Here is a 24587-nt window from a genome sequence, read left to right on the forward strand (position 1 = left end):
TAGTGGATCAGGATGTTGCTTAATTAAATCCCTTGTTACACTCGTTTAGTTCTGGACAGGATTTGAACGTTTTACACTTTTATCAGATCATTTCAATCATGCTTCATACCGAAATTATAATTAACCCATTCAAGCCTTGTATAACATACGGACAGTATTCTGTGTTAGAAAAAGTATATAATATGTGCTTCCAATCAAATCGTACAATTGCCTTGGTACACAGGTGCACATTCTTTGATGCCCGAAACGCATTCCAAGCTCTAGATATCTGCCTTGAATTTCATTAATGGCCTATAATCACATTTGCCAAAAAACAGCTGCTTTGTAATGCTGGTGTGTCCCACTTAGTTTGATTATCTTAGTTAAGCTGTAATATCGAACTCGAAGACCTGTTTCGTTATTATTTCTTGAATGCAGGTATTCGAAGGTTTAGAAGGAATTTTTTTCAATTAATCTATTTTCCTGGTGTAGAAACAGACCTAACTTTGGGACAAGAGGCTTTCCTTTCAAACATTATTGTATGCTGATATAATAACAACCGATCCTATGGGCTGAAATATGTAAGTTCTTTGTTCAAGCTTGATGTGACCTTTTTTATCTTAGTATACATATGACTGCTTTAGCTCAGCCTTTATAATAAAAGATAACCTCTTACCAAGCGATTGTGGAGAGAAATGACGGTCCTATTTACCATTATCATTTTACAACTATTTAACAGTACCACCAACTGACTGTAATTTTCAAGCAAGAATTATTACTGATGAAAACTCATTAAATACCTAAAACTGCGTTGTACAAACATGAAACACACTTGTTTATTGATAGTTAACATTAAGGATGCGATGGTTGATGCCTGTTAAGTTCATTACAGTGGAGTTCCCACCTACAAGTGGTGGCTGAGAGGTGGCGCGCCTGAGAGGTGGCGCGATGTATGCAGAGTATGATAATGTCAGCCTTGCCGCGGACGCGATAATTCAAACGTAATGAAAGCTAATGTCAGCTGCGCCGCAAGGCTGACATTATCATACTCTGCATACACCGCGCCACCTCTCAGGCGCGCCACCTCTCAGCCACCACTCGTAGGTGGCAACTCCACTGTTATGCTCATCTACTTACCAATTTATTTACAGCCAATTCTTATAATTGTGACTTTAGCAAGTGGATATTTTCAATGCAACATTCAAACATCGTTTTTAGGCAAGATTGAGCAATTTGGTTTTGATCACTGGATTGATCACTAAAAGTTACTTAATTGAATAATAATTTGAAACTAAATCATTCGAAATCACTGATTAAGTGCCATTGATTGAGTGAAGAAATCACAGATTAGTGCCAGGATCATGTATCCACCAGATCTTAAAATGGTCATAACTCGGCTTAGTTGTAAACAAGGAACTTGAAGTAATAGGAAAGCACTTCAATTATCAAACCAAGTCCAAATGCGTCTGGAAATTTTGGAGTTCCTAACTCAAAACGTTCTCAATTTGTGGTGACAATAGAGAAAAAGAGGGAGTGTACAACCCTATACAATCTCACTAGTGACAATATACCTTTAGAATTTTAGAAATAAGTGCTCTATATTCGTTTCCTCCTTCAAATAGTTGATTTGGTCATTTACTTTTGAAACACTGAGACAGTCTGAGTTCTTTAGCTTTGATCAGTATCTGATGAACGGTGCTAGAGTTTCAAAATGATACTTTGACAGCTCTGGGTTTTCCAGCAGACAAATTCCCAATTTGAGCAGCTTCGAAGCGTGGCTTTTCTGCAATTTGTTCAAACACATCTAATCACAAATTTGATCGCCGAGTTTCTCTCCTGTATCCTCCTTGAGACTAAAAATGAAGACATTTCTGCAATCTGCTGCGATCTTTTTCAGCTACAACATTCCAAACTACTTTCTTCAAGTTTTCTGCCGTGAAAGTGGAGACAGAGCTGGGGGAAGGGTTTCCTCTGCATTTTTTGCTGATTTCTGAGCACTGATGATTTCACTTTTCATTTCCTCTATCTTTTTATTCGTGGAGAATACGCTGATATTAGACAATACCCTAAAACGCATCAAAAAGGTGCTTTACTAAAACGTCCTTGTTTGGTTTCTTGAACTTCTCGAATGTGATATCTCTATCTTCATCAAAGTTTATTGTCTTCATTACCTCAACCCAAATACCAAGATCATTAGAAGCATCTGAAAACTGGTCAAAATGTTTACTTGACTACATTAGAGAGTCTAAGTACACATCTTCCATAACGTACTCACAATTGTATAGCACCGGACACAAAGTAGCAGATAAGTCGTCGAATTATAGCAATAAGAGATGCACATAAGAAATGTAGTAAATCAAAGTTTTCACTTTTTAGTCCCCGTCGGATCACATGATTTGATGATTTCTCTCCGCATAGAATTGGTTCCCAATTAGTGGTTTTACAGTACCGTCGAGCTAGAATAAAGACTCCATATGAATGTGTTACGTATTGTTTAGCTAGGATCTTAACATTAAGCAATAAGGTGTCAGAGAGCTAAGAGATGACAGGGAGTGATAGACAAGGTTCGACCGGGATCCCGGTTTAATCCCGGATTTTTTTGAAAAACTGAAGTTTAAAGCAAAATTATTTACCAATTAATAAACAAAACACTGTCAGAGTCAAGTGCCAATTTGTTGGGTAAGCTGTGCTTGTGCTATTTATCAGTTGCGGATACCAGATTTTAGTGTAAGTGTTAAGTGCTGGTTTTCTTAGCTATGATCCCGGTCGGGGGGGTACCAATGGCATAAATGGCATAATGGAGAATTGGCCAAACAAAATTTCCATGTATGCCATGAAATTTCTATGCCATTTGATGATTTTTATGCCATTTGTCTCCATTCTATGCCATTCGAAATATGAAATTTTAAAACTTTGAACTGAGAATTTAATAACGAATAGTCTGCACCCCACTAGTACTGTCCACCTTTATCTCTATTTATTGTACTGACCCTGGTCATTAGAAACACCCCTAAAAGTTCGTTTTTTGACAAAAAAATTAAAACTTCTGTAATTTCATTTCTGTTTTTGTTACGCATTTGATTTTTGGTATGCGTATAGAAAATCGATACGGCTTTAAAATGAGATGTTCGGCGACCTCCTAGCTCACTCACTAGACTCAGTAGGAGTGATTTAACTGCGAGGGACAATTGAGGCTAACAAATTAGCCTCACCACTTTCAAAAAGGAACTTTCTCATGTTACGTCCATGATATCCAAGTTGCAAGTATAATCCATAGTGATTATACTTGATCGAGATCTAAGCTTTAAATATTCGAGGTGAAAATGAGGCTAACAAGTATACTTTTGTGTACATTTTCGAGTTGGTTCGGTATTGTGACTATCTAATACGTCAACAATAAAGATTGATTCATCCTCTTCAAACTCAACATTTCAGAAATCGCCGAGTCTACTTGTAGGAGGCCAAAATGAGGCTAATAAATAATTCGACCGCATTTTAACTTTAATGTACGGAAACAGGTTAACAACTCACAAGTTACTTGATATCTATGTTCCAGATGAAATTCCGTCGGATTATAGCTTCAAATTTTCGAGGTGAAAATGAGGCTAACCACTTTGTGACTTGTGAGAGGGTGAAATGAGGCTAACAAGTATACTTTTGTGTATATTTTCGAGCATGTTCGGTATTGTGACTATCTAATGTGTCAACAATAAAAATTTATTCATCCTCTTCAAGCTCAACATTTCAGAAATCGCAGAGTCTTCTTGTAGGAGGCCAAAATGAGGCAAATAAATGATTCGATCGCATTTTAAGTTTTAACTTTAATGTACGGAAACATGTTATAGACCCACTATAAAACTTGTAATTGTAGCCTGAAGGTTATTGAGACTTTATCGAAACTTATGTGAGGTTGGATTGAGGCTAACTTCCCTCCTTGAGGCAAAATTGAGGCTAACAGATACACTACGCAGACAAACATCACTGTGCCAGCTATCAAGTAGTTGCTGAGCAGCAGCAGCAGTTAGATGAAGAAAATGAAGTTGAGGAAGGAAATGTATTAGAGCTGTTGGCTAGAGTAGGCCCCTTACTTCTATGGAGCTCTCTGGCCAATTGCTCTGGCAATGCTCTCCATGGGGCCATGTAATATCACATGATCTGATATCATGCCAAATTAGACTCTAAACTATAAAGTATAATAAAAATGGAACTGTTTGAGAAAAAACATTTTAAGTTACTTGGAAAGAGAATACTTACTCAACTGTCAGCATAACGAATCAGACGTACCTTGATCTTATATGTACTTGTGACGGTCTTGTTTTGTATTTAACTCTGCTGAAGAAGCAATTCCCTAATGCTGAAATCGTCACTTATTACCTTGGAAGTGATCAGAATGAGCAGCTGTTTGCATTTATTCGGGTTTCTTTTTCATCTGGTCGCTCAAGAAATATGGATGCGATAACTATGGCCCATGGAATGGAGAGAAAGAATGTGTACAGTGCTTTATCATTACATGAAGACACATCTGCAATTGCACATGCACGTGGAAGTACAGTTTTGCATCCTACAGTTCACCTCAAAAAGGTTAAATCTACAGGCCAGAAAGCAGAACGAGTGAAATGGACTGGTGGTATGTTAAGCCTAGGCAAGTTGGCAAAAACGCTGGACAGGGCATCGAGGGACTGCATTCGAGAATGGAAAAGAAACAATTTCCCTGTGTTCGCCGCAGTCGCAGATCCTGAAGAACGGAGTGGGAATATTTAACCAAGTCATCATTCCTTCACTAGGGTATGCAGCGGTTGTTTGGCAACACTCAACTGACAGAAGCTACATCACGGTTAGAATGGAGACAGTACAACGACAAGCAGCCCTCATGATCACTAGAGGACTGAAAAGCACTCCAACTCCCAACCTAGAAATTATGGCTAGTCTCCAGCCTATCAGTTTTAAACTTAAATCCTTAGCAATCAAATCTGCCTTGAGGCTTAAATTACAAGGAACCTGGAATAAACAGTACAACTACAACCAGATAGGACTTTGTAAATCTCACGCCCACAACGCGGAGAAAATGCTAGCTAACATTAATTACACAGGGTGCGTATTACTTGACAACATTCCCAAGGTTATCATGCTGGACAGACGCTTCAAGGTAATTATCCAGGACAGGAAAACTGCGATTAGCTACATCGAAGAAATCTCACCTAACATCTGGCAGATCTTCACAGATGGATCGAAAGCAAGCGGTAATACAGGTGCGGGATTCTGTGTCATCAAAGGAACACAGGAATTCCACAGAGTCAGTTATCAACTTGGTAAACTAGCAACAGTTTACCAATGCGAGCTATTTGCTCTCCACATGGCTAGTATTTGGATCAAAGAAAATATAGGTACAACATCAATCATAAATCTCTTCTCAGATTCCCAGGCCTCACTCCTAGCGTTAACCAGCACCAGCATCAGCTCCAGACTAGTGCTGGACATTGCTGACCAACTTAACACATCAGGTACATCCCACAAAGTAGAACTCAGGTGGGTTCCTGGACACGAAGGAGTACACGGTAATGAACTAGCTGACGAACTAGCAAGGGAGGGATCCAGCAGCACCCCCATTGGACCTGAACCCTTCCTCCCACTCTCGGAAGGCATAATCAACACCCACATAAAAGATTACCTCTTCAATCTCCATATCAAGAAGTATAAACAGGTGGCACTCAGTGACAAAGGAAAAACCCCACTAACATTTTTCCTCAACAAAAACAGGTACAAGATAATCAACATCACAGGTACTCACATCAGATGGCTAACATGGCTACTATCAGGACACAGCCCACTAGCATACTTCCAGACGGTAGCAAACAACGCCAAATTCGAAACACAAGACTGTGAACACTGCCCAGGGGAAGCAGAAACATCACAACACTTCCTATGTGAATGCATCCAGCTGATGACAACTAGACTGAGGATATTTGGTAAACCCATCCTAACAATTGAGGAACTCATCAATAGTAAACTCGACCACATTATCAAATTTGTGGAAAAGTCATCAAGGTTTGACAGAGACGATCTATTTGGATAAGCACCTAGGACATACACCAAGGCTCATAAACAATCATACATTAGATCCACACAGGACTATCTCAGATAGTGACACATATCCAGTGGACCATGCTCAGAAGTCCCTCGCCTGCCCGCCGAAGAAGAACATCTGAAGTGGGTTTGCTCTGAGCAAGGTAGTAACAGCTTCGAGACTCCAGAGGTCTGTTGCGTTGATACCTATTATTCTATGCTTTTGTATATACTTAGGGAGTCCTGGAGTGTGGCTAGCAGGAGTCACACTCTGTGGGCACGGCGAGAAGGCCTCCCTCTTCACTAGGAGGCCAGAAACCGTTGACCAAACCAGAGAGAGAGAGAGAGTATTTAACTCTGCTGAAGAAGCAATTCCCTAATGCTGAAATCGTCACTTATTACCTTGGAAGTGATCAGAATGAGCAGCTGTTTGCATTTATTCGGGTTTCTTTTTCATCTGGTCGCTCAAGAAATATGGATGCGATAACTATGGCCCATGGAATGGAGAGAAAGAATGTGTACAGTGCTTTATCATTACATGAAGACACATCTGCAATTGCACATGCACGTGGAAGTACAGTTTTGCATCCTACAGTTCACCTCAAAAAGGTTAAATCTACAGGCCAGAAAGCAGAACGAGTGAAATGGACTGGTGGTATGTTAAGCCTAGGCAAGTTGGCAAAAACGCTGGACAGGGCATCGAGGGACTGCATTCGAGAATGGAAAAGAAACAATTTCCCTGTGTTCGCCGCAGTCGCAGATCCTGAAGAACGGAGTGGGAAGCCAATCGTCCATGGCCAAGAACTTTCTTGGGGAGCTGTAGATGATGAAGCTGGATGCCTCGAGGATGAGGACGACTTAGCTTATGAGGTAGAACCTGGAGTTGATGATTGTGATGATGGAGAAACGATATCAACAGATAAATATGGAACACTATCCTTCCGGTCTTTTGAGACACTCACGCTCAATGGAGGAAGAAGCACTTTATCAACAAAATCTCGTCTTTCAAGATTCAAGGGGGACGCGTTTGGAGTGTCTTCTGATGTTCGCATATACAATCAACCTGAATGCGGATGTTCAACAGGTTTGAAAGCTGGCAGTACAGAAACTCTTAAAGTCTTCAAATCTCAGCAGGACTTTGCAACAGGAGTGGTTAGATTTATTTCTTATAAGTCATGCCCGATGAAGTACTACTGCCAGGAACATAGCCTAATCAATGGATCTCCTAATGTTTGGCTACTCGTCGAAGACAAATACATCAGATGCATTGTTCCTTGATGACATTCAAAATCGTTGTGTTGTCAATGTTTGTATTCTGTACATTTTGAACATCTCACAATTTGCTATTCTTGAATAGTGAAATGTTTGGTATATATTTGATATAATACATTTCTATTTTCTTTATTTAGTTATTTGTCATATGAATCTTTGACTTTAACGATCATTCCAAGCGTTATAAAGCATGAAACATGTCTCTTATTCAAGTACTAATAATATTTGCGAATTTAAAGTCATCCTAAAGGTCAAATATGAAGACCTAAATTCATGGCATAAATTGGCATAAATGGAGAATTGGCCAAACAAAATTTCCATTTATGCCATGAAATTTCTATGCCATTTGATGATTTTTATGCCATTCTTCTCCATTCTATGCCATTGGTACCCCCCCTCCCGGTCCCAAATCCGGCTTAATCCCGGTCCCGTCGTATACCTGGTCCCGGCACTTCCTTCCAGTCAAAAAAAGCAGTCCCGGTCGATCCTTGGTGACAGAAGGGGCGGTAAATAATGTTTTGTTTCTGATGTTGGTCACAGAGCGTACTGTATAGCATTGAACCTACACAGTTTTAGTACCCCTCACTTGAGTACTTGTGAACCATAGTCCATGACCACTAATTGGGAACCAATTCTGTGCGGAGAGAAACCATGTGATCCGACGGCCAAGGGGACCAAAAAGTGAAAACTCTGATTTACCGCACTATTTATCTTTCCCCAAACTGTACTGTAAGTCGGGGTTTTACTGTATCACGAAGATCAGCCCAGGCTAGTAATTGCCATCTTGATATTTAAAGTAAATATCATTTTATTTAGAAAATAAGTGCTTACTTTCTACCACCATCTTATCAGTAATACTAGGTAAAATAGTGATACGTATACATATATAGTGCAGAGTGCTACATAGAGATCAATTGTTTCATCTTAAGTTTGTTACGCTCATACCTGGTAGTGGTAGTGGTACCAGTAGTAGTGATAGATTGCCCGACCCTAATCGTGGGTTTCAATCACGTGCTTGTTATAGGTGGTTATCAGCTGTTATGTTCTAAAAATTATAGCGCTCATTGTAAGACGTAGGTTCAATGTTGGTATGGTTTTAATTAAATTAGTTACCCAGAATTTTATTAAGATATTGTAACGTAAGAGCTTTTTGAGTTCCGTTATTTTGTTTGAGTTCGTAGCCAATTCGAAAATTGTTCCATAATCTGGCGCCCTTGTAATAAATCACTTAGTGATAAATTAGAAAGTCTCCAAAAGAGAGCTATTAAATGGATTCTTTCTGAAGAGGGCCGCAGTTATCCACCTGAGCAATATGTCAAAAAGTGCAAGCTTGTCGACATTCTCCCTTTGTCTCAAAATTTTGACTTGAATGATCTTATTTTTTTCCACAAAGTTCTGAACAATTTAATTCCTGTATCGCTGCCTCACTATCTCTCTTTATATCAGGGCACTTCTCGACTAAGACGTTGCCACCTCGACAGTCTGTCTATTGTGTCATCAATTTTACCTAAGTTAAGTCAGAATTCACACACCATATGTACCTCAAATAGCCCACTGGCACACAGACGGGTCACGCACAGACTCAGGTAGCGGGGCTGGTTATATTATCACCACAGACAACAACAACACTACACTAGATGAAAGATCATTCAAGCTTCCTGATTATTGCACCGTTTATCAAACAGAACTCACTGCCATCATCGAAGCTTGTAAATATCTATCAACTTATACCAACACACACATCATCATATGGTCAGACAGTCTCTCCTCTATTCAAGCTATATCCTCACCTTCAACGAGGAGTAGAACTACTAGAGACTGCTACGACACCCTCAATACACTCGGATCCACTAACACCTTAGAGATCAGATGGATAGCAGCACACATCGGATTGTGGGGTAATGAAAAAGCAGACGAGCTGGCCAAAAATGGCACAACCAGTGAATCCACTTTGAATTGCCCAATTCCACAATCTTACATCAAACGCCTGATCAACGACAAAGTCACAAAACTTAATCAAGAATCATGGATTACTGATGGTCCCAGACACACTAAACTGACACTTGGACATAAAAACATCAACATCATCAAAAATCTCAACACTACACTCAGTAACAACAGACAAAATTACAGAACTGCAGTGCACCTCATCACGGGACATTGTGGCCTCAACAAACACCTACACACCATTCACAAATCAGACACAAGTGCTTGTCCTAAATGCGGAGACGGAGAGGAGACTGTCTCACACTTTCTCGGACAGTGCCCGGCTATTGCCCAAATAAGAGGTCAATATTTCCGGGACTACTACCTCTCTGTCAATGACATATTCGACAACCAACACATCTCCACCATTGTCAACTTTACAAACCACACTAAACGCTTAGTGGTGCTGGAGGAGTTGGACCAGACAGGTGTAACATAGCGACTACTTTAACGCCGTCTTGTTTCGCCCCTCTCTTCCACACTCAACCACCACTTAAGCGTTTATCTATGACACACCCCACAACACTTACCATCATCCTTGATTACACATCTTGATTCCACCGGCATCCTCCCACAGGACTGCCATACCCCAGAGGTAGGCAAAGCATCCATATGCTATCCTCTCGTGGGCCAACCAGGCCCAGCCTCTCTTTAAAAAAAAAAAAAAAAAAAAAGCCCACTGGCAAAATCATTTTTCTACAGAACCCATATACTGTGGAATGGACTCCCTTTACAGGTAAGACAGATTGTGTCTACTAGTCTTTTCAAAGCTGAGGTCACTAAGCATCTATGGAAATGTTTATTAGATAGTGAAACAACAGTCTAGCCTAGTCTCTTTGCTCCCCATATTATTATTTTTTGTTTTGTTAATTTTTTTTATCTACCTTCCTATACTTTCAACATCATATCACACTTCACCCGCACACCTTCTCACACATTAATGACCATATCAGACCTGTATCTAATGTATCTGGAATTTGACGTATTGAAATACCAATTTTGACTCTATATCCACAGTTATTCACCATGGATTTGTTTGTTATTAAATAGTTTTTCATAAATTTTTGGATTTAGATTAATTCGATGTAATGGGTCCAAGTTACTGCGGACATAGTTCACTATGTGTTTACCGTGTTTGGGTGCCCATCATATTTTACAGATGGGGGCGATATTTTGAACGATTCTATTTTATATTCATCTATTGCTGTACTCTGTAAAATTTGAAAAGTATTTAATAAAAAAAGTTGTAATTGTTATTCAAAACATATAATTTCAGGTGTTAAAAGCTTGGAGCAAGACACATTACGATCGATGGCGTTCGCTGACTGATGCATTGCTATTTACTGCTGACTAGCTTATCCCTTTGTTGCCTCTAATCAGTGATGAACACCAATTAGAATCAATCGATTTAATTCACAGGATATTACGATTGTTTACAAGGGCCCTAGCACCTGTAGTTTAAGCTATTCGATTCGATTTTTATTGAATAACGCCATTTTTCTTCTTCTGATCTATTATTAGAGCTGTCAATGTCCTCATCTTATATTTATTGCTGCGATGTTTTACTTTATTTTATATATCAGTTGAGACTAATTCATGAATTTGGCAAATTTACAAGTTTTAAATCTTTGATGATATTTGATATTTCGCCATATTTATACATGTGTTATCAGTAGTCAATAACTACACAATATGTAATGTATTTGATAAAAATGTTAGCTCAATCTTTGACAATTCTAATGTGATTCTAATCTTTTTATTTTATAGTTCGAAAATTTCTGTTTGTGTGTACAACCACTCCCGTGCATAGTAAAGCAGGCGGAGACTTGCACGTGCACGTGTTAAGAATTTGGAGCTAAATTTCGATCATTTACTGTTGAGTTTAGAGTGTTCTACGAAATAATAGCCTGTATCTTCGGTTGTGATTTAAATTTTATGATACGATAAAAATTGATTTCTAGCTTCCTCCCTGTGACAACGGATTTTCTAGTATGTCTTTAGAGTAAAATAAAGGTTGAAACCATTATATGCACCACATACGATGGAAACAAACATTATACTTCGATCAATTATGCGCAATATCACGGACATCTTCTAGACCGGCAAGTGGCAACAGAAATCAAACTAAAATGATGCTAAATTCATCTTGTATTGTACTGATTACAATTACGATTCACTCGATGTCAGAACAAATTCGGGAACTAAGACTTGTGAAATGGTAGATACCTATAATCTATATTTTCATACTCACTATTAGGGATACGGATAGCATTACAGCAATAGTCTTTAATGCTTTAAATGTTCAATAAACTCCTCGCATGTTTGGGTGTACTTCAGCATACTAGTTGCATACCATAAAGATTTAAGATATAACCTGATCTCGTTCTATTAACAAACGGTTCTAGATACAGTTGGGAGCAAGCAGACCATAAATGGGGGCACCAGGCCACCATTTCATTAATTTATGTATTGGTTAATTAAGTAATTAGTGACGTGGCTAATTACTAGCTGAATTCTCTACAATTAATTCCAATCATAGTTTTTAATAACTAGTTTCAGAATAAGTTAAATTCACATTCGACACAAAAACCGAGAATGCACTCTGGCATTGTTCGTGCGCTACTCGGGAGAGCACGTTTCCTTGATTTGTGTTGGGGATTTCACACTTGTATGGGTTCCCGGGTATTTGGAACATTTTCAGGTGGTTTAATGGTTGACATCTTGACCCACTCAGGCCACTCCCAGGGGCCACGCCCACCCCAAAATTACTGAAATCCAGGTCAAATCAAGAATGAGAATCTTTACCCCTGTATGGGATTTATGTTCCGGGGTATTTGGAACATGTTTAGGATGTTAAATAGTTATTACCTGTCCCAAACCATCAGAAAGACCGAGTTTCGACATCTTGACTCACTCAGGCCACTCCCATCCCAAAATTACTGAAATCCAGGTCAAATCAAGACTGAGAAACTTTACCCCTGTAGGGGATTTATGTTCCGGGGTATTTGGAACATGTTTAGGTGGTTTAATAGTTGGTACCTGTCCCAAACCATCAGTAAAACCGAGTTTTGAACTCTTGACCCACTCAGGCCACATCCCAAAATTACTGAAATCCAGGTAAAATCAAGACTGAGAATCTTTACCCCTGTAGGAGATTTATGTTCCGGGGTATTTGGAACATGATTTGGTGGTTAGATAGGAAGTACCTGACCCCAACAACCAGAGAAACTACTTTTCGACGTCTTGACCCACTCAGGCCACTCCCAGGGACAATTTGAAACTATTATTAGGGGATTTGAAATCCGTGTCAAATCCCCTACAGAATCCCCAACAAAATTCAGGGAAACGTCTTCTGCTACTCGGAATTGTAACGCGCAATTTAACAATTTGTAGACAAAGAAGCGCGCCGCGAACCACGCGGAATATCAATTGTCTCTTCAAGTATTTCAAACTCTGTTGACAAAATAAATTGATTGTGACTCTAATTATGGATTAAAAATTACGGCATACAGCAAATCTTGTGTAAAAAACTGTGATAAACAATATGCTGTTAAAAAAATTCGTCAAAAAATTTAAGAACACGATGGACCGCCCAATTTTCTGAAGTGACAATTTTGGGACTTTGACGGGCTATAACTTTCGCTAGGAGCAGCCATTTCCCCAAAACTTGGTACCATATGACTCTACTCAATGAGACCTTTCCAATGGTGTATAATATGTTGGGTTTTGAGACATAAAATCTCACCCACAAGTTGGCGCTCTTAGTACATACACTATATTTAATTCGCGTTTTTGACACCACTTGGGAGTCCAAATTTTGGGCTCTAAAATTCCTATTGCTTGGCCAATTTTTATTTTTTCATGCTGATTTGGAGGCCATTAAAGCATTTGACCCAGTCAAAAAAGTTTCAGTTGTATGTTTGTTTGTTTGTTTATAGAACCCGTCCCCAATCTCGTATCGGAAAATGACTAAACTCAGGTCTGAGTGTGAATACGGGTGGTACCTGCAAGAGTGTTCATCAAGCATTTAGAGTTCTGTAAAACTGCAGTTACAATAAACAATTGTGCTAGAGTATTTTTAGTATATACGATTGGTATCAGATATATATCCCTACATGCTTCCAAAATTTGTAAAGCCGTAGTACATACATATCACATTACACCGGAGCCTACCCAGTGCAATCTCCTCCAGTCGATCTGCGCCGCGTATGTTTATATAAGCGCTCGGAGCAGACTGGAGGAAACCACACTCAGCAAGTTCGATCCAGTGTAATGCTACATGTACGTACTACGGCTTTATCTCCAACTTTCTGCACAATGTACTGGAATGTTTTGAAGGAACAAAAAAAGAAAAAAAGTGATATATATAAATAAAATCAGCGATTTAAAATTAATGTTAGGACGGTAATTTTAATTCCCTGGTTTCTTAAATCAGCTTCTTTTTTTAAAAAATAATAAAGTATGTAACGTCGATACCAAACCGATTTTTGAGCGATGATAACTGAGTAGTTGATTCCTGGGTTGCGGAGTCATTCAGATGTTTCAGTCTTCGAATGTAAGTGTAGCAAAAAGATAAAAAGAATAAAGCTATAACAATGAACGAAGCGGTGATAATCTTAGAGGGTGAGAGGTTCTTTAATAAGACCTAATGATTAAATGAGACCCACTAAAGGTACTAAATTAACCGGACTGGTAGCGAGGATTCGAGAGTGGGAATAAAATAAAAGCGGAATAAATTCTAAGATAACGAAAATCTGGTACAGAAAGCGAAAGTCTGAACACGGAGTCTAAGAAAAACCTGTGAACCAAATAAGCAGAAATCGTTTCAGTTGTATTGTGTATATCTTTTACGGTTTTTGCGGAAAGTCGCGTTAAACTTAAAGTTGATGCCGTAGTGTCAGTAAAATGGCACGGATAAACATATATCGTCTCGCTTTATATATAGTAAGATATGACATTTCTAACCAGGAAAGTTTATAGTTTAAAATGTAGATATAATATACATTATAGGTACCTGGTTATAATAGTGTATGATTGTTATTACATGTGATTGAGAAGCAATAAATTAAGGAAATTAAGGATTGTGGACTGAAATACTTTGTAACCAAATCCACATACAAATTTAATTACTACTAGTAGTACGTGTTTTCATCCCACCAAAATTACATTTGTGCGATCCAGAGATCACTTTTCTGTTCGAAAATTTTTGAATCACTGCTTCAGTAATTTCAGTAAGAGACTGTTGTTCACAAATCAGTACTTCGTAATCAGTCGAGCGTGGGGTTCACGGTTTCCTAGTTATAATTTCGCAAGTTATCATGGGTTATCATGGCTTATTCTCATGCTGTGTTACTGTATTATTAGCAGCGGATTTCTTTACAATGATGTGACTACAACGAAGTATGTTAGTATGTTAGAAGATTATATTTATTTGTGTATTGTGAACAAAAATAATATAGTTGCAGAGTTTTGATCACCAGCGTGCACGAGAGTGAATAATACAAACGCAAATGACTTATTTGTCTAGTGTCTACAGTGTTCATACTTCAGACCGTACAGAATTTATTGGGGCCTGTTTTAGATCTTAATCAGACATTAGTCAGATTTTGATAAAACGGTTTTAAAAACTTTGTGAACCTTGCGTAATTTGTCCATTTCAATTCATCAGTGTCGTAAAGTTTATTTATAGAACTACTATTAATAAACTTCAAAGATTCAGTAATTTATGTTTGTTTAAAAGACTGTATTTTTATGAATAAAGGTGAGCGACATGCTATTATTATAAGGCGGATGATGATTAAAAACTTGACAAATCTGAAATATTAGTAGGGTGGAACTTTAGTCGGAGGTTGGAGGTGATGCTTAAATAAAATTAGGCACACGGCTTCGTAATGTCGAAACACCAAATGTCGAATAACTGAACAGTAAGGCAGTCAGCAAATGCTGGACTTTGATATAACCATTAGTCTATTTTCTTCGTTTCAGGTTTTTAATTTAATCACTTCCTTTAACACGAGGATCTAGGCTATGTTGCACGTTTAACACGTACCAATCTTCTGAACAATAATGATGAAATCTTTGCTCTTTGACTTGAGTTCTGAATATATTGTCGTGAGATGATTAGACTAATTGAGGAAAGCTCCGAACAGTGCTACCAGCGAAAATGTTGAATCTAATAGGTCACATACATGTTCAGCAAGTCTAAGAAGGTCTTCCGTGTTATGAACCAATTAAACATCTTTATGCCAATATAAGTGAAGTTCGTGCCGCAAGGAAGGCTATTCATGGCTTCTAAAAGAATGCATCGACTAAATTTGTCCTGAATCCCTAAAGTGGGATATAAAACAGGTAGTTTTACTCCTAGATCACAACTCTTATCAGTTTTCACGCTCTTTTTCTACTGGTAATGCATTTAAATAATTAGGGTACACGGATACCAAATCTCCTCCACTTTCATTGCCAGCACGGAAACAGATTGTTTTAGGATCTAGATATTCAATTCGTCTACGATAACCCTCTGTGAAAGTCTAAGGAACTTGCGTTGCCCTATTTTGCAACTTAAACTGCTGTAATAATATCACTGCTATATAATCTAATTTGGAGATAAATCGGTTTAATTCCTTTACCCGTAGAGAGAGAGCTCGATATGCACTGGCTGTGTTTGCTGAATCTGCACACTGCACAAGACGCAATTTTACACGCCCGATCATGGATCATTTCGTGACGTGGTTATATGCATTACAGCATTTGCATGCTCCGTGATTTGCAGCATCACATTTCTCTGCGTGTTTCGGTGATTTTGTCTTATATTAACAGACCATTATGTAATCCTTCCTTAATCTCCAAAAACCTATGCTTTACCTTATGTCACGTCAGTGGCATTCTCTTGCCTGATGGGATATGTTGTAATATACCTTCCTTTCTGCACACTTTCGACCATGATTTATTGCTGAATTAATAGATATAGACTAGTGGTAACATGATATTCCACGACTTCGGATGACTGATCGATAATAATTCCGTTTCCGTCGTTCTACTGCAAAAGGGCATCCTAGCCCTGACCCCTTCGTAATTTACCGTTTCAGTTGGTCCCAACTCTTACAGTCTTAGATCGTTTTCAATTGATACCTAGCGTCCCAGCACTAACGACAGGTTCAATTCAGATCCTGATACCTAGGAATGTTATAAATTTGTCATGTCATGCAGTTGACAGTAGAAAATGTTTTAGTGTACTTTTTGACATTTTAACTCGTAGTATTAATACTATTTGTAGCTTTATTCGCAGTATTACTCGTGTTCTTAATACAATTTTTAGGGATGGTCTGTATCCACGCGTTCACGCTCACATTGTAAGTAAAATGCTGCTCATTCTTTGAAATTCAGTTAATCGTAATTAATACTTTGAAATTCAGTACTACTTTGAAATTCAGGTAATCGTAATTAGTCTTTTTCCTTTAATTTGATTCTCTTGCATTGTTATCAGCCGAGACAAAAGGTAGCTGAAATATAGGAGTCGTGTCTGGAATGAAAAACGAACTAAATCGAATTTTGCATTTAATCCATGATCATGGCCAGCAAAATTTTGGCAAGAAATACGCTGTAAATATTTCCGTGCTTCTTCTAAGCTCAACGATCCCGCACGATACTTTGACTATTCATAATAACAGTAGACAAAAAATTGGTTTCCAATTCCATGACAATCTGGTCATTGCTAATTTATGGATTTTAATTTTTGGAAGACCTTTTTTGTGAAACATAAAAGACACCGTCTTTTGTGCAATAAGAAAATTAGATTTAAAAAAATTACAATTAGATTTCCATGTCTTTCAGTCTACTTGAATTAACCTGCAATTTTAGAAATCTTACTATTTTTACAATTAATTTTATAACCATGGAATGTATCCGCTCTGGACCCAATGAAATCATTGTTCAATCAATGATCACCTCGCACTCAAGATTTGAAGAAAACAAAGATCTTTCTCTGTACTTGAAATAACCCTATTAGTATTATTCCAATTTTAGAAAAGTTATTGGCCATTTGTCAAAAACAGACGAAAACACCCTTTCCGCAAGAAGAAAAATATATTTCCATGTCTTTCAATCTACTTATACTAAACCTGCAATTCTTGGAATCATAATATTTTCATAACTTTTAAAAACATGGTATTTACCCGCTCTGTGCCCAATGACGACATTGTTCAATCATTGTTCACATCACGCAGTCACGCTCCAGATTTTAAGTAAACAAAGATCTTTCTCTGTACTGGAAATAAACCCGGTTTTCCTTGGAAATTCTGATTCCTATCCCTATAATTCTACCTAGTTTAATCACCTCACAATTCCTAATAATATGACGGCTAACCCCTAACTCCCGATACTGCCCTGCTAAATCTATCCTCATCAGGTTGGCATGCCTGGTGGTGTTGGTTGTATCGGACGAGTCTTGTACTGATCTCTACCCGAGAAGCTGCAAGAAATGGGAGAAAAAGGGCTTCTGTGAAATTGAGAAACACAGACCAGCATTGCGGGAGAAGTGCAGGAGGACCTGCAACTTTTGTGCAGGTGATATTTCTATTAGCGAGCAAGATTATGCCTGGCGAGCTTTATATTAGCACGGCGCTTTTCTATTTTCTTCTCAAATCTTTAAAAAATGATAACGATGTTAATAAGGCGACGATGGTAAGACGTAAAAACATTTTCAGTTTCCAGATGTTTTGATCTGGTGAAGACAGATAAGTGTGAAGAGTGGCTGAACCTGGGTCTCTGTGAGGAGGGAAAAGTTAGTGAGATGTGTTCCATGACTTGCGGATCTTGCAGTTCTGACGATGACCAAAGTAAGTGGAAATTATCAATATATAAACTGCCAGTATATCCGGAAAAGAAACCTTTTCAGGTTACAAGCCCCTGTCATAGAACTTTCTATGTCGAAATAAAATATTTTACCCAGTCTTCCGGGTTTCGAATCCATGGAATTTTAGGGAACCCCCTTTATCTGAAGCCAACTCGAGCCAAGGGTACCTATTTTTAGTCAGTGACTATTACAAGGACTGATTTATGTTTCATACAAGTCTGCACAGTGCACACCCCGCTTGCAGATTCGATAATACATTACTTTATTCGATTATTGTAACCCCAAATTTCGTTACAGAGTGCCCGACCCTATCGATCAGAAACGGTCGTTTTCCTTCTATAGAAGAAGCATATTCAAAGCAGAAGGGCAACTTACGTGTTGATATAAGTGGAGTAATCACAGCCGGTGAGAACAAATTCCCTCTGAAATAATCGTGAACTCTGATTAGAAAGTTTATTCTTTCGTCGTTCCATCGTCTAAAACTTATCCGTTTCTTTAAAAATAGAAAAACATGAGGACTCTTGACTCAATGTGATTTAATTGTGTATTGTAGAACTTAGATATCCGCATAGATTAACTGAGTCAAAAAGTTGGTGTTACATTGACAGTCATAAGACTTGCCGTAAGAAAGTTCTCATCATGAAACTCACGCAGGAACTGAGGTTCGGATAGAATGTGACACCGGATTCCAACTGATGGGAAGTAGCCAAGTTCAGTGCCTTGAGAACGGCCAATATGACGGAGAACTCGGTGTTTGCATCAGGGATAGTGCGTGAAACTTAATTTCACTTTGATTTGTTCCGTTTTCATATGATTGCCCACTTTATTGGTTACTGTTTCGATTTTATATAGTTGGAACTGAGCCAGCCCTTCAGAGGGCATCTCAGTTCTCACGTCAGATTGAAATTTCATATTCCGATTTCGTCCCGGGTTCTCATGGCACTCATCGATCATTCACTTATCAGTAATGTATCTGAAATATCCTTGCAAGTTTCAAATACCGTTAATATTACAGACGAATGCGAAGTGCCTACCTACGGACATACATACAACAAGTTGGACAGATACTTCCTTGTCAGTGAGCCTATGGGTCTTGAAAAGAACACAGTTTCTCCTGGAACCTACGCTATCTTGGTAATTTGTTACCTTCGATCCTATCAGTAATACATTATACAATATACATTATACAACCATCTCAAGCATGCTTCTATCATCAGAGGAATTTGTTTCCCTTTGAATCAATCAAACTAGATGAATTGTTGTAAATACTGAGATCAAACTATCAATCTACAGGCTATCGTCAAACATGTTGCAAGGCGTCATCTTCAGTGACATAAGCCCTCAAATTATTTGTTATATAGTAGTGTTGAAAGTATTAAAAGCTTCTATCATTTCATATTTTATTTGAGGAATATCTTATTACAGTTGAAAATATATGTAACCTGTCGATAACTGCTTATTTGGATATATTGGTTTCTTTACCCATCGGTTATACTTATAGTTAAAGATATCCATATTTATTGATTGACCGTATAATTTAAAGTATGTTTTATTAATTTAAATTATAATTTAATAGGTTTGTCAGAACGGACGAAAACAACAGAGTTTCTGCTCAAGTTTTGGAACCTGGTTGCCTCCTATCAGGGACTGTGACGACGAATCCGCGGAATGGAGTCGTTGGTACGAGCTGAATACCATCAGCAAGCGTCATCACCTGGCCGGATCTATGGATATGGAGTAGGTAACAATACAGGATACACCGGAGTAGTTATGCCTATGGTCGGATGGAGTAGGGAACACAATACAGGATACACCGGAGTAGTGATGGATATGGAGTAGGGAACACAATACAGGATACACCGGAGTAGTGATGGTCGGATGGAGTAGGTAACAACTCCATTTTCTGAGCGATCTGAATTTCTTTCTATGCCTCTAATAGTGCTAAGCGATCTTTGCTTAAAAGTGCTACATAACCCAAATAACTATAAGCAAAGAAGTGTAAAAATTAAACCTCGAATATCCAGTTGATCAAAGAATGAGAAATAAAGATATTATTAAGCGTAATGTATAAGTGGGAAGTTATAAAATTAAAACGTCATTCATTAATTAAACAACTCTTCAATCTAGTTTATTTAGCAAATTCCCAATAATAAATTGTAGTGACTGACTATCAGACATAGATGATAATCTAGAGATTTATTAGTGCTTTTTTATTATTCCTGTTTTTACTTTGTTATATCTTCTAAGTCGACCCCTTGCAATTATTGATACGATGATTCTTGACTTGAAAGTTGATGATACATTTAAATTTGAGCCATTATTGTTATTTAAATCTTGCGTTAAATATTTCTATTGTAAAATATGGGATTCTATCTGATGACATTGATGTATGATTATGCTATATTTTCTTTTTTATTCTATGAATGTTACTGTTTCAATCTCAATGTGAATATGAGACGCCTAATGCACCGGAAAAAGATTTGCTATGAAAATTGCAAAGGCAGCTCGTGAGGGTGTCCGGCCGGTGACACCCTAAAAGTACGACCTGATCACCTGAAGTCTGAAGAAAAGAAAATTGTTTGCTTTAGTGAATTAGTGGTGAGGCTCTTTTCTTTACTTTTCAGTATTTTGCTTGTTAAACTTACAGTCCGTATCTAGTTTTGCTTTACTTAGTTATTTTAGTATTGTACATAGTTGAATGCTTAATTTCATAAGCTTTAAACACGCAAATTTGCCTAAATAGAGAAGCTGCAAAAATTAAAATGTCTATGCCGTTTTAAGCGGGTTTCAGCATCAAAAGTAGCCGGCTTCACCTATCGGTGGGTACCTCCGGTGGATGAGGGGCCTGCCCCCGAACCCCCTGGGTTCATCAACCAGACGCCTAGTAAACACTTAGCCTGGTCTCACAAGCACATTAACACTAATTTCAGGGCTTTTCTAGCTAAATGTACTTCAGTACAACTGCAAAGTACATATGACCAGATTATAATAAGGTTTTAAATTTAATATCGTATTTTTAATTTGAGCTACTAGTACAGTCAAATCCGTCCTAATTTAAGCCTTTGTCGGACAAAATTCGCAACAAAGCGATTTTAACGGGATATGGTCGGGACAGGTCCCAGGAATCATTCCAGAGAGTTCCCAAAAAAAAAGACTTCAGGAAAATCCACAATTACCACTTTTCTACCACCTTTTTACCACTTTGGTTTTCCGCAAATAAGTCACGTTCTAAATATCCTAGAAGATTCTAGTTTAAAGCAGTGTGTTTAGAAAACAAAGAAGAACAACTTTCTCTTTAACAACTTTTTCAAAAATAAATTATTTAATTAATTAATTAAATAATTAAAAAAGTTTTAAATATTTCAAAAATATATTTTGATAAAAATGTTCACAATTACATTCCACGTATAATGAACTAATTTTTATAAAACTTTTGAAAATTTTCACTTTTAGTGATATATTTCAATATTTTGGACTTGTAAAATTTTCGAAATTTGTAAAGAATAACCACTATTTACCACTTTTTACCACATTGAATCTCCGCTAATAAAACAACTTCTGAATCTTGTAGAAGGTTCTAGATTGAACCAGTGTGTTCAAAACATAAAAGAGAACATCTTTTTATCTGACAACCTTTGGATAAGATAATCAATTGATTAATTAATTAAATATTAATTAAATTTTTAAAAATTTAAAAATATAATTTTTATCAAAAATATTTGCCGTGACGTGAAACGTAAAATGAATTTACTTGAATAACAGAACATACATCGTCACATAGATTAGAATTAGATAACAGATAAAAAGAGATCCAGATAAATGGAATAAACGGTAAAATATCCAAATTTGTACGATACTATTATAGCTAATAACTATTAAATATTAACACATCATATCTCTCGACTTAGTATTGTGCTTAACTATATTGTTAAAATGGTTGTTTAAACAAGACTTAGCAATTTTTCAATCGCTAACTAGAGATCTTATCTCTGATTGTCAGTTTATCGTTTGGAAGTGTAAGCTTCAGCTTTTACTTTATGTTGACTTCTCTTCGTAAAAAAGTTAAATATGCTAAAAATCTAGGACTGAAATCACACCAAATAGTTGACATTTTGAAAACAGAAGAACACATCGTGTGCCTGATACTCTACGCGTGCAGATTCTATGTAAGTAGCTGTCAACTAATATACAATAATAGTAATATGTTTTTACCGTTTTACTTTTCAGTTTTATGTCAACCGAGACTCGAGAGCGCAACTAGAGGCATTCTCAACCAATACTATGTTTTAATTTACCAGGCAAATGAGGAGTTAATTCCGGTGAATAGGAGTTAAACCCAGGTACTATTTTAACTATTTATCTTTTAAGTAAGTACACTAACTTTTAAACTATGCCCAGCAAGTTTGAAACGGATGGTTACAGTCCTATTCATTATCCTGAGGCCTCTCATACTCTGTATAAATAAACAAACCATCGTAACACAGGTTGGATCAACATTCAACAACCCCTGGTCACTGAACGAAATTAAACGGCAGTACAACGGCCTGACTGATTCTGCTCAGAGTGACGTCTATTGTGTGTTATTGCAGACAGTGATCATAGACCAGTTCCAAAGATTCATATCGGCCAATGAAGATGAGTCCGTTGTAACTGAGTCAGAACCATCTTTGGTTCACGAACACAGTTTAAACAAATATCCATTCTGTAACGTAGAGATCGCACCAAATGATAAATCCTCAAATCGGATTACAGACAGGGTAAGTTATTGTGTGGGGGAGGGGGGAGGTGGTATAGTACACATACGTTAGGCTCTTACTAATTCGCTCGCCCAAAAATTTCTCCGACGTGACTTTTATTATTATTATTTCTCCGTAGCTTAGTGCACTAGATTCCCACTATCGGAATCGTTCTGAATAGCCGATCCTTACCAACTCCGTGGATCCGACTGGTGGTGTCTGATCCAGTGAATGAGTGGCATAGAAATCGTGCAGAAAGCCCAATTACGGTATCCTAACATCCTGTCACGTGATTATCGATTGGGTAATCATTGATAACCCAATCAGTTTCTCGAACGAGATAAACAAATTGCTTGATAACTTCGTCATTTTCAATCCGTTTCGCGCCATCTTTTCAGATCATATTCCGAATGTAATGGCCTATTGCAATATGTTATAGTGCAGTTTACAGCATGTTCGCAAACACGAGTACATGTTGATTATAAGACTCAACGTATGTGTATTGACTCACGGCACCCCCACTCCCCCTAAACGTAACTTGGAGGATATTTTGATTTCTAAGTGTTATTTAACGACCACGTTGCTGCTATAATACCGATTTGAAACATTACTTATACAGGGGGCAGCACTTATCGTGTTTACCATCAGCTGCAGGCGTGGGATGAGAATGACCTTATAGATCCGATAAGCTGGGGAATGGGGATGGAAGATGAACAATGGGGCGCATGTTCCAGTGACCACTCTTATGAGTACAGCTCCGAAAAAGCTCATTCAAAACATCAGTTGCAACTGTTTTATGTTTAAAGTCAGGTGGCAATGCTTGTTCATGCAGAAAAGCAGGAATACATTGTGGATCAACCTGCCTCAAATGTCAGCACAATTGCACCAATGTGCCAGCTGAGGACTCATAAATAAGACTCTTATCTAGTATATATGGTTATATAAAGTACTGCTTCGATTTTCCGATTAGTTTAATGAAAAGTTGTCAATTATTCGTGTTATGTAATTTTAAAATATTTTGATCGAAAATAATTATTATAATTTTTGAATATTTGTTTAATAATCGATTAACTAATTAATTAATTATTTAATCCAAAGGTTATCAGATAAAAAGATGTTCTCTTTTATGTTTTGAACACACTGGTTCAATCTAGAACCTTCTACGACATTCAGAAGTCGTTTTATTAGCGGAGATTCAATGTGGTAAAAAGTGGTAAATAGTGGTTATTCTTTACAAATTTCGAAAATTTTACAAGTCCAAAATATTGAAAGTGAAAATTTTCAAAAGTTTTATAAAAATTAGTTCATTATACGTGGAATGTAATTGTGAACATTTTTATCAAAATATATTTTTGAAATATTTGAAAATTTTGTAATTATTTAATTAATTAATTAAATAATTTATTTTTGAAAAAGTTGTTAAAGAGAAAGTTGTTCTTCTTTGTTTTCTAAACACACTGCTTTAAACTAAAATCTTCTAGGATATTCAGAACGTGACTTATTTGCGGAAAACCAAAGTGGTAAAAAGGTGGTAGAAAAGTGGTAATTGTGGATTTTCCTGAAGTCTTTTTTTTTGGGAATTCTCTGGAATGATTCCTGGGACCTGTCCCGAAAATATCCCGTTAAAATCGCTTTGTTGCGAATTTTGTCCGACAAAAAGACGTATTTGACTGTACTATACTGGGTTCAGTTATATCTAC

General features: G+C 37.5%; 2 protein-coding genes and 1 long non-coding RNA gene across 4 annotated transcripts in view; 2 read left to right on the top strand and 1 right to left on the bottom strand.

The window, feature by feature from the left end:
- The window catches only part of LOC134812034 (ras-related protein Rab-8-like), a 31003-nt gene extending 11485 nt beyond the window's left edge, over nt 1-19518 (bottom strand). Inside the window, exon 1 of the mRNA XM_063819221.1 lies at nt 19492-19518. The gene's annotated coding sequence lies outside the window, so the exon portion shown is untranslated. The remainder of the gene's footprint in view (nt 1-19491) is intronic.
- The window catches only part of LOC134812031 (uncharacterized), a 63190-nt gene extending 42657 nt beyond the window's left edge, over nt 1-20533 (top strand). The window contains exons 2-9 of one of the 2 annotated variants that reach the window (XM_063819216.1): nt 16614-16649; nt 17705-17862; nt 18003-18134; nt 18449-18556; nt 18806-18919; nt 19167-19285; nt 19728-19892; nt 19945-20533. In XM_063819216.1, coding sequence (XP_063675286.1) covers nt 16618-16649; nt 17705-17862; nt 18003-18134; nt 18449-18556; nt 18806-18919; nt 19167-19285; nt 19728-19892 — 828 coding nt within the window. In that variant the 5' untranslated portion in view covers nt 16614-16617 and the 3' untranslated portion in view covers nt 19945-20533. The remainder of the gene's footprint in view (nt 1-16613; nt 16650-17704; nt 17863-18002; nt 18135-18448; nt 18557-18805; nt 18920-19166; nt 19286-19727; nt 19893-19944) is intronic. The other variant, XM_063819217.1, reaches the window with a different exon arrangement.
- Nucleotides 501-10918, top strand: LOC134811020 (uncharacterized). The gene is made up of 2 exons (XR_010159750.1): nt 501-560; nt 10577-10918. It is a non-coding gene; the product is annotated as an uncharacterized LOC134811020 (long non-coding RNA).
- Nucleotides 20534-24587: the final 4054 nt, after the last annotated feature.

The sequence above is a fragment of the Bolinopsis microptera genome, chromosome 2 (assembly GCF_026151205.1).
Source record: "Bolinopsis microptera isolate Bmic1 chromosome 2, MBARI_Bmic_1.0, whole genome shotgun sequence".
Taxonomy (NCBI): Eukaryota; Metazoa; Ctenophora; class Tentaculata; order Lobata; family Bolinopsidae; genus Bolinopsis; species Bolinopsis microptera.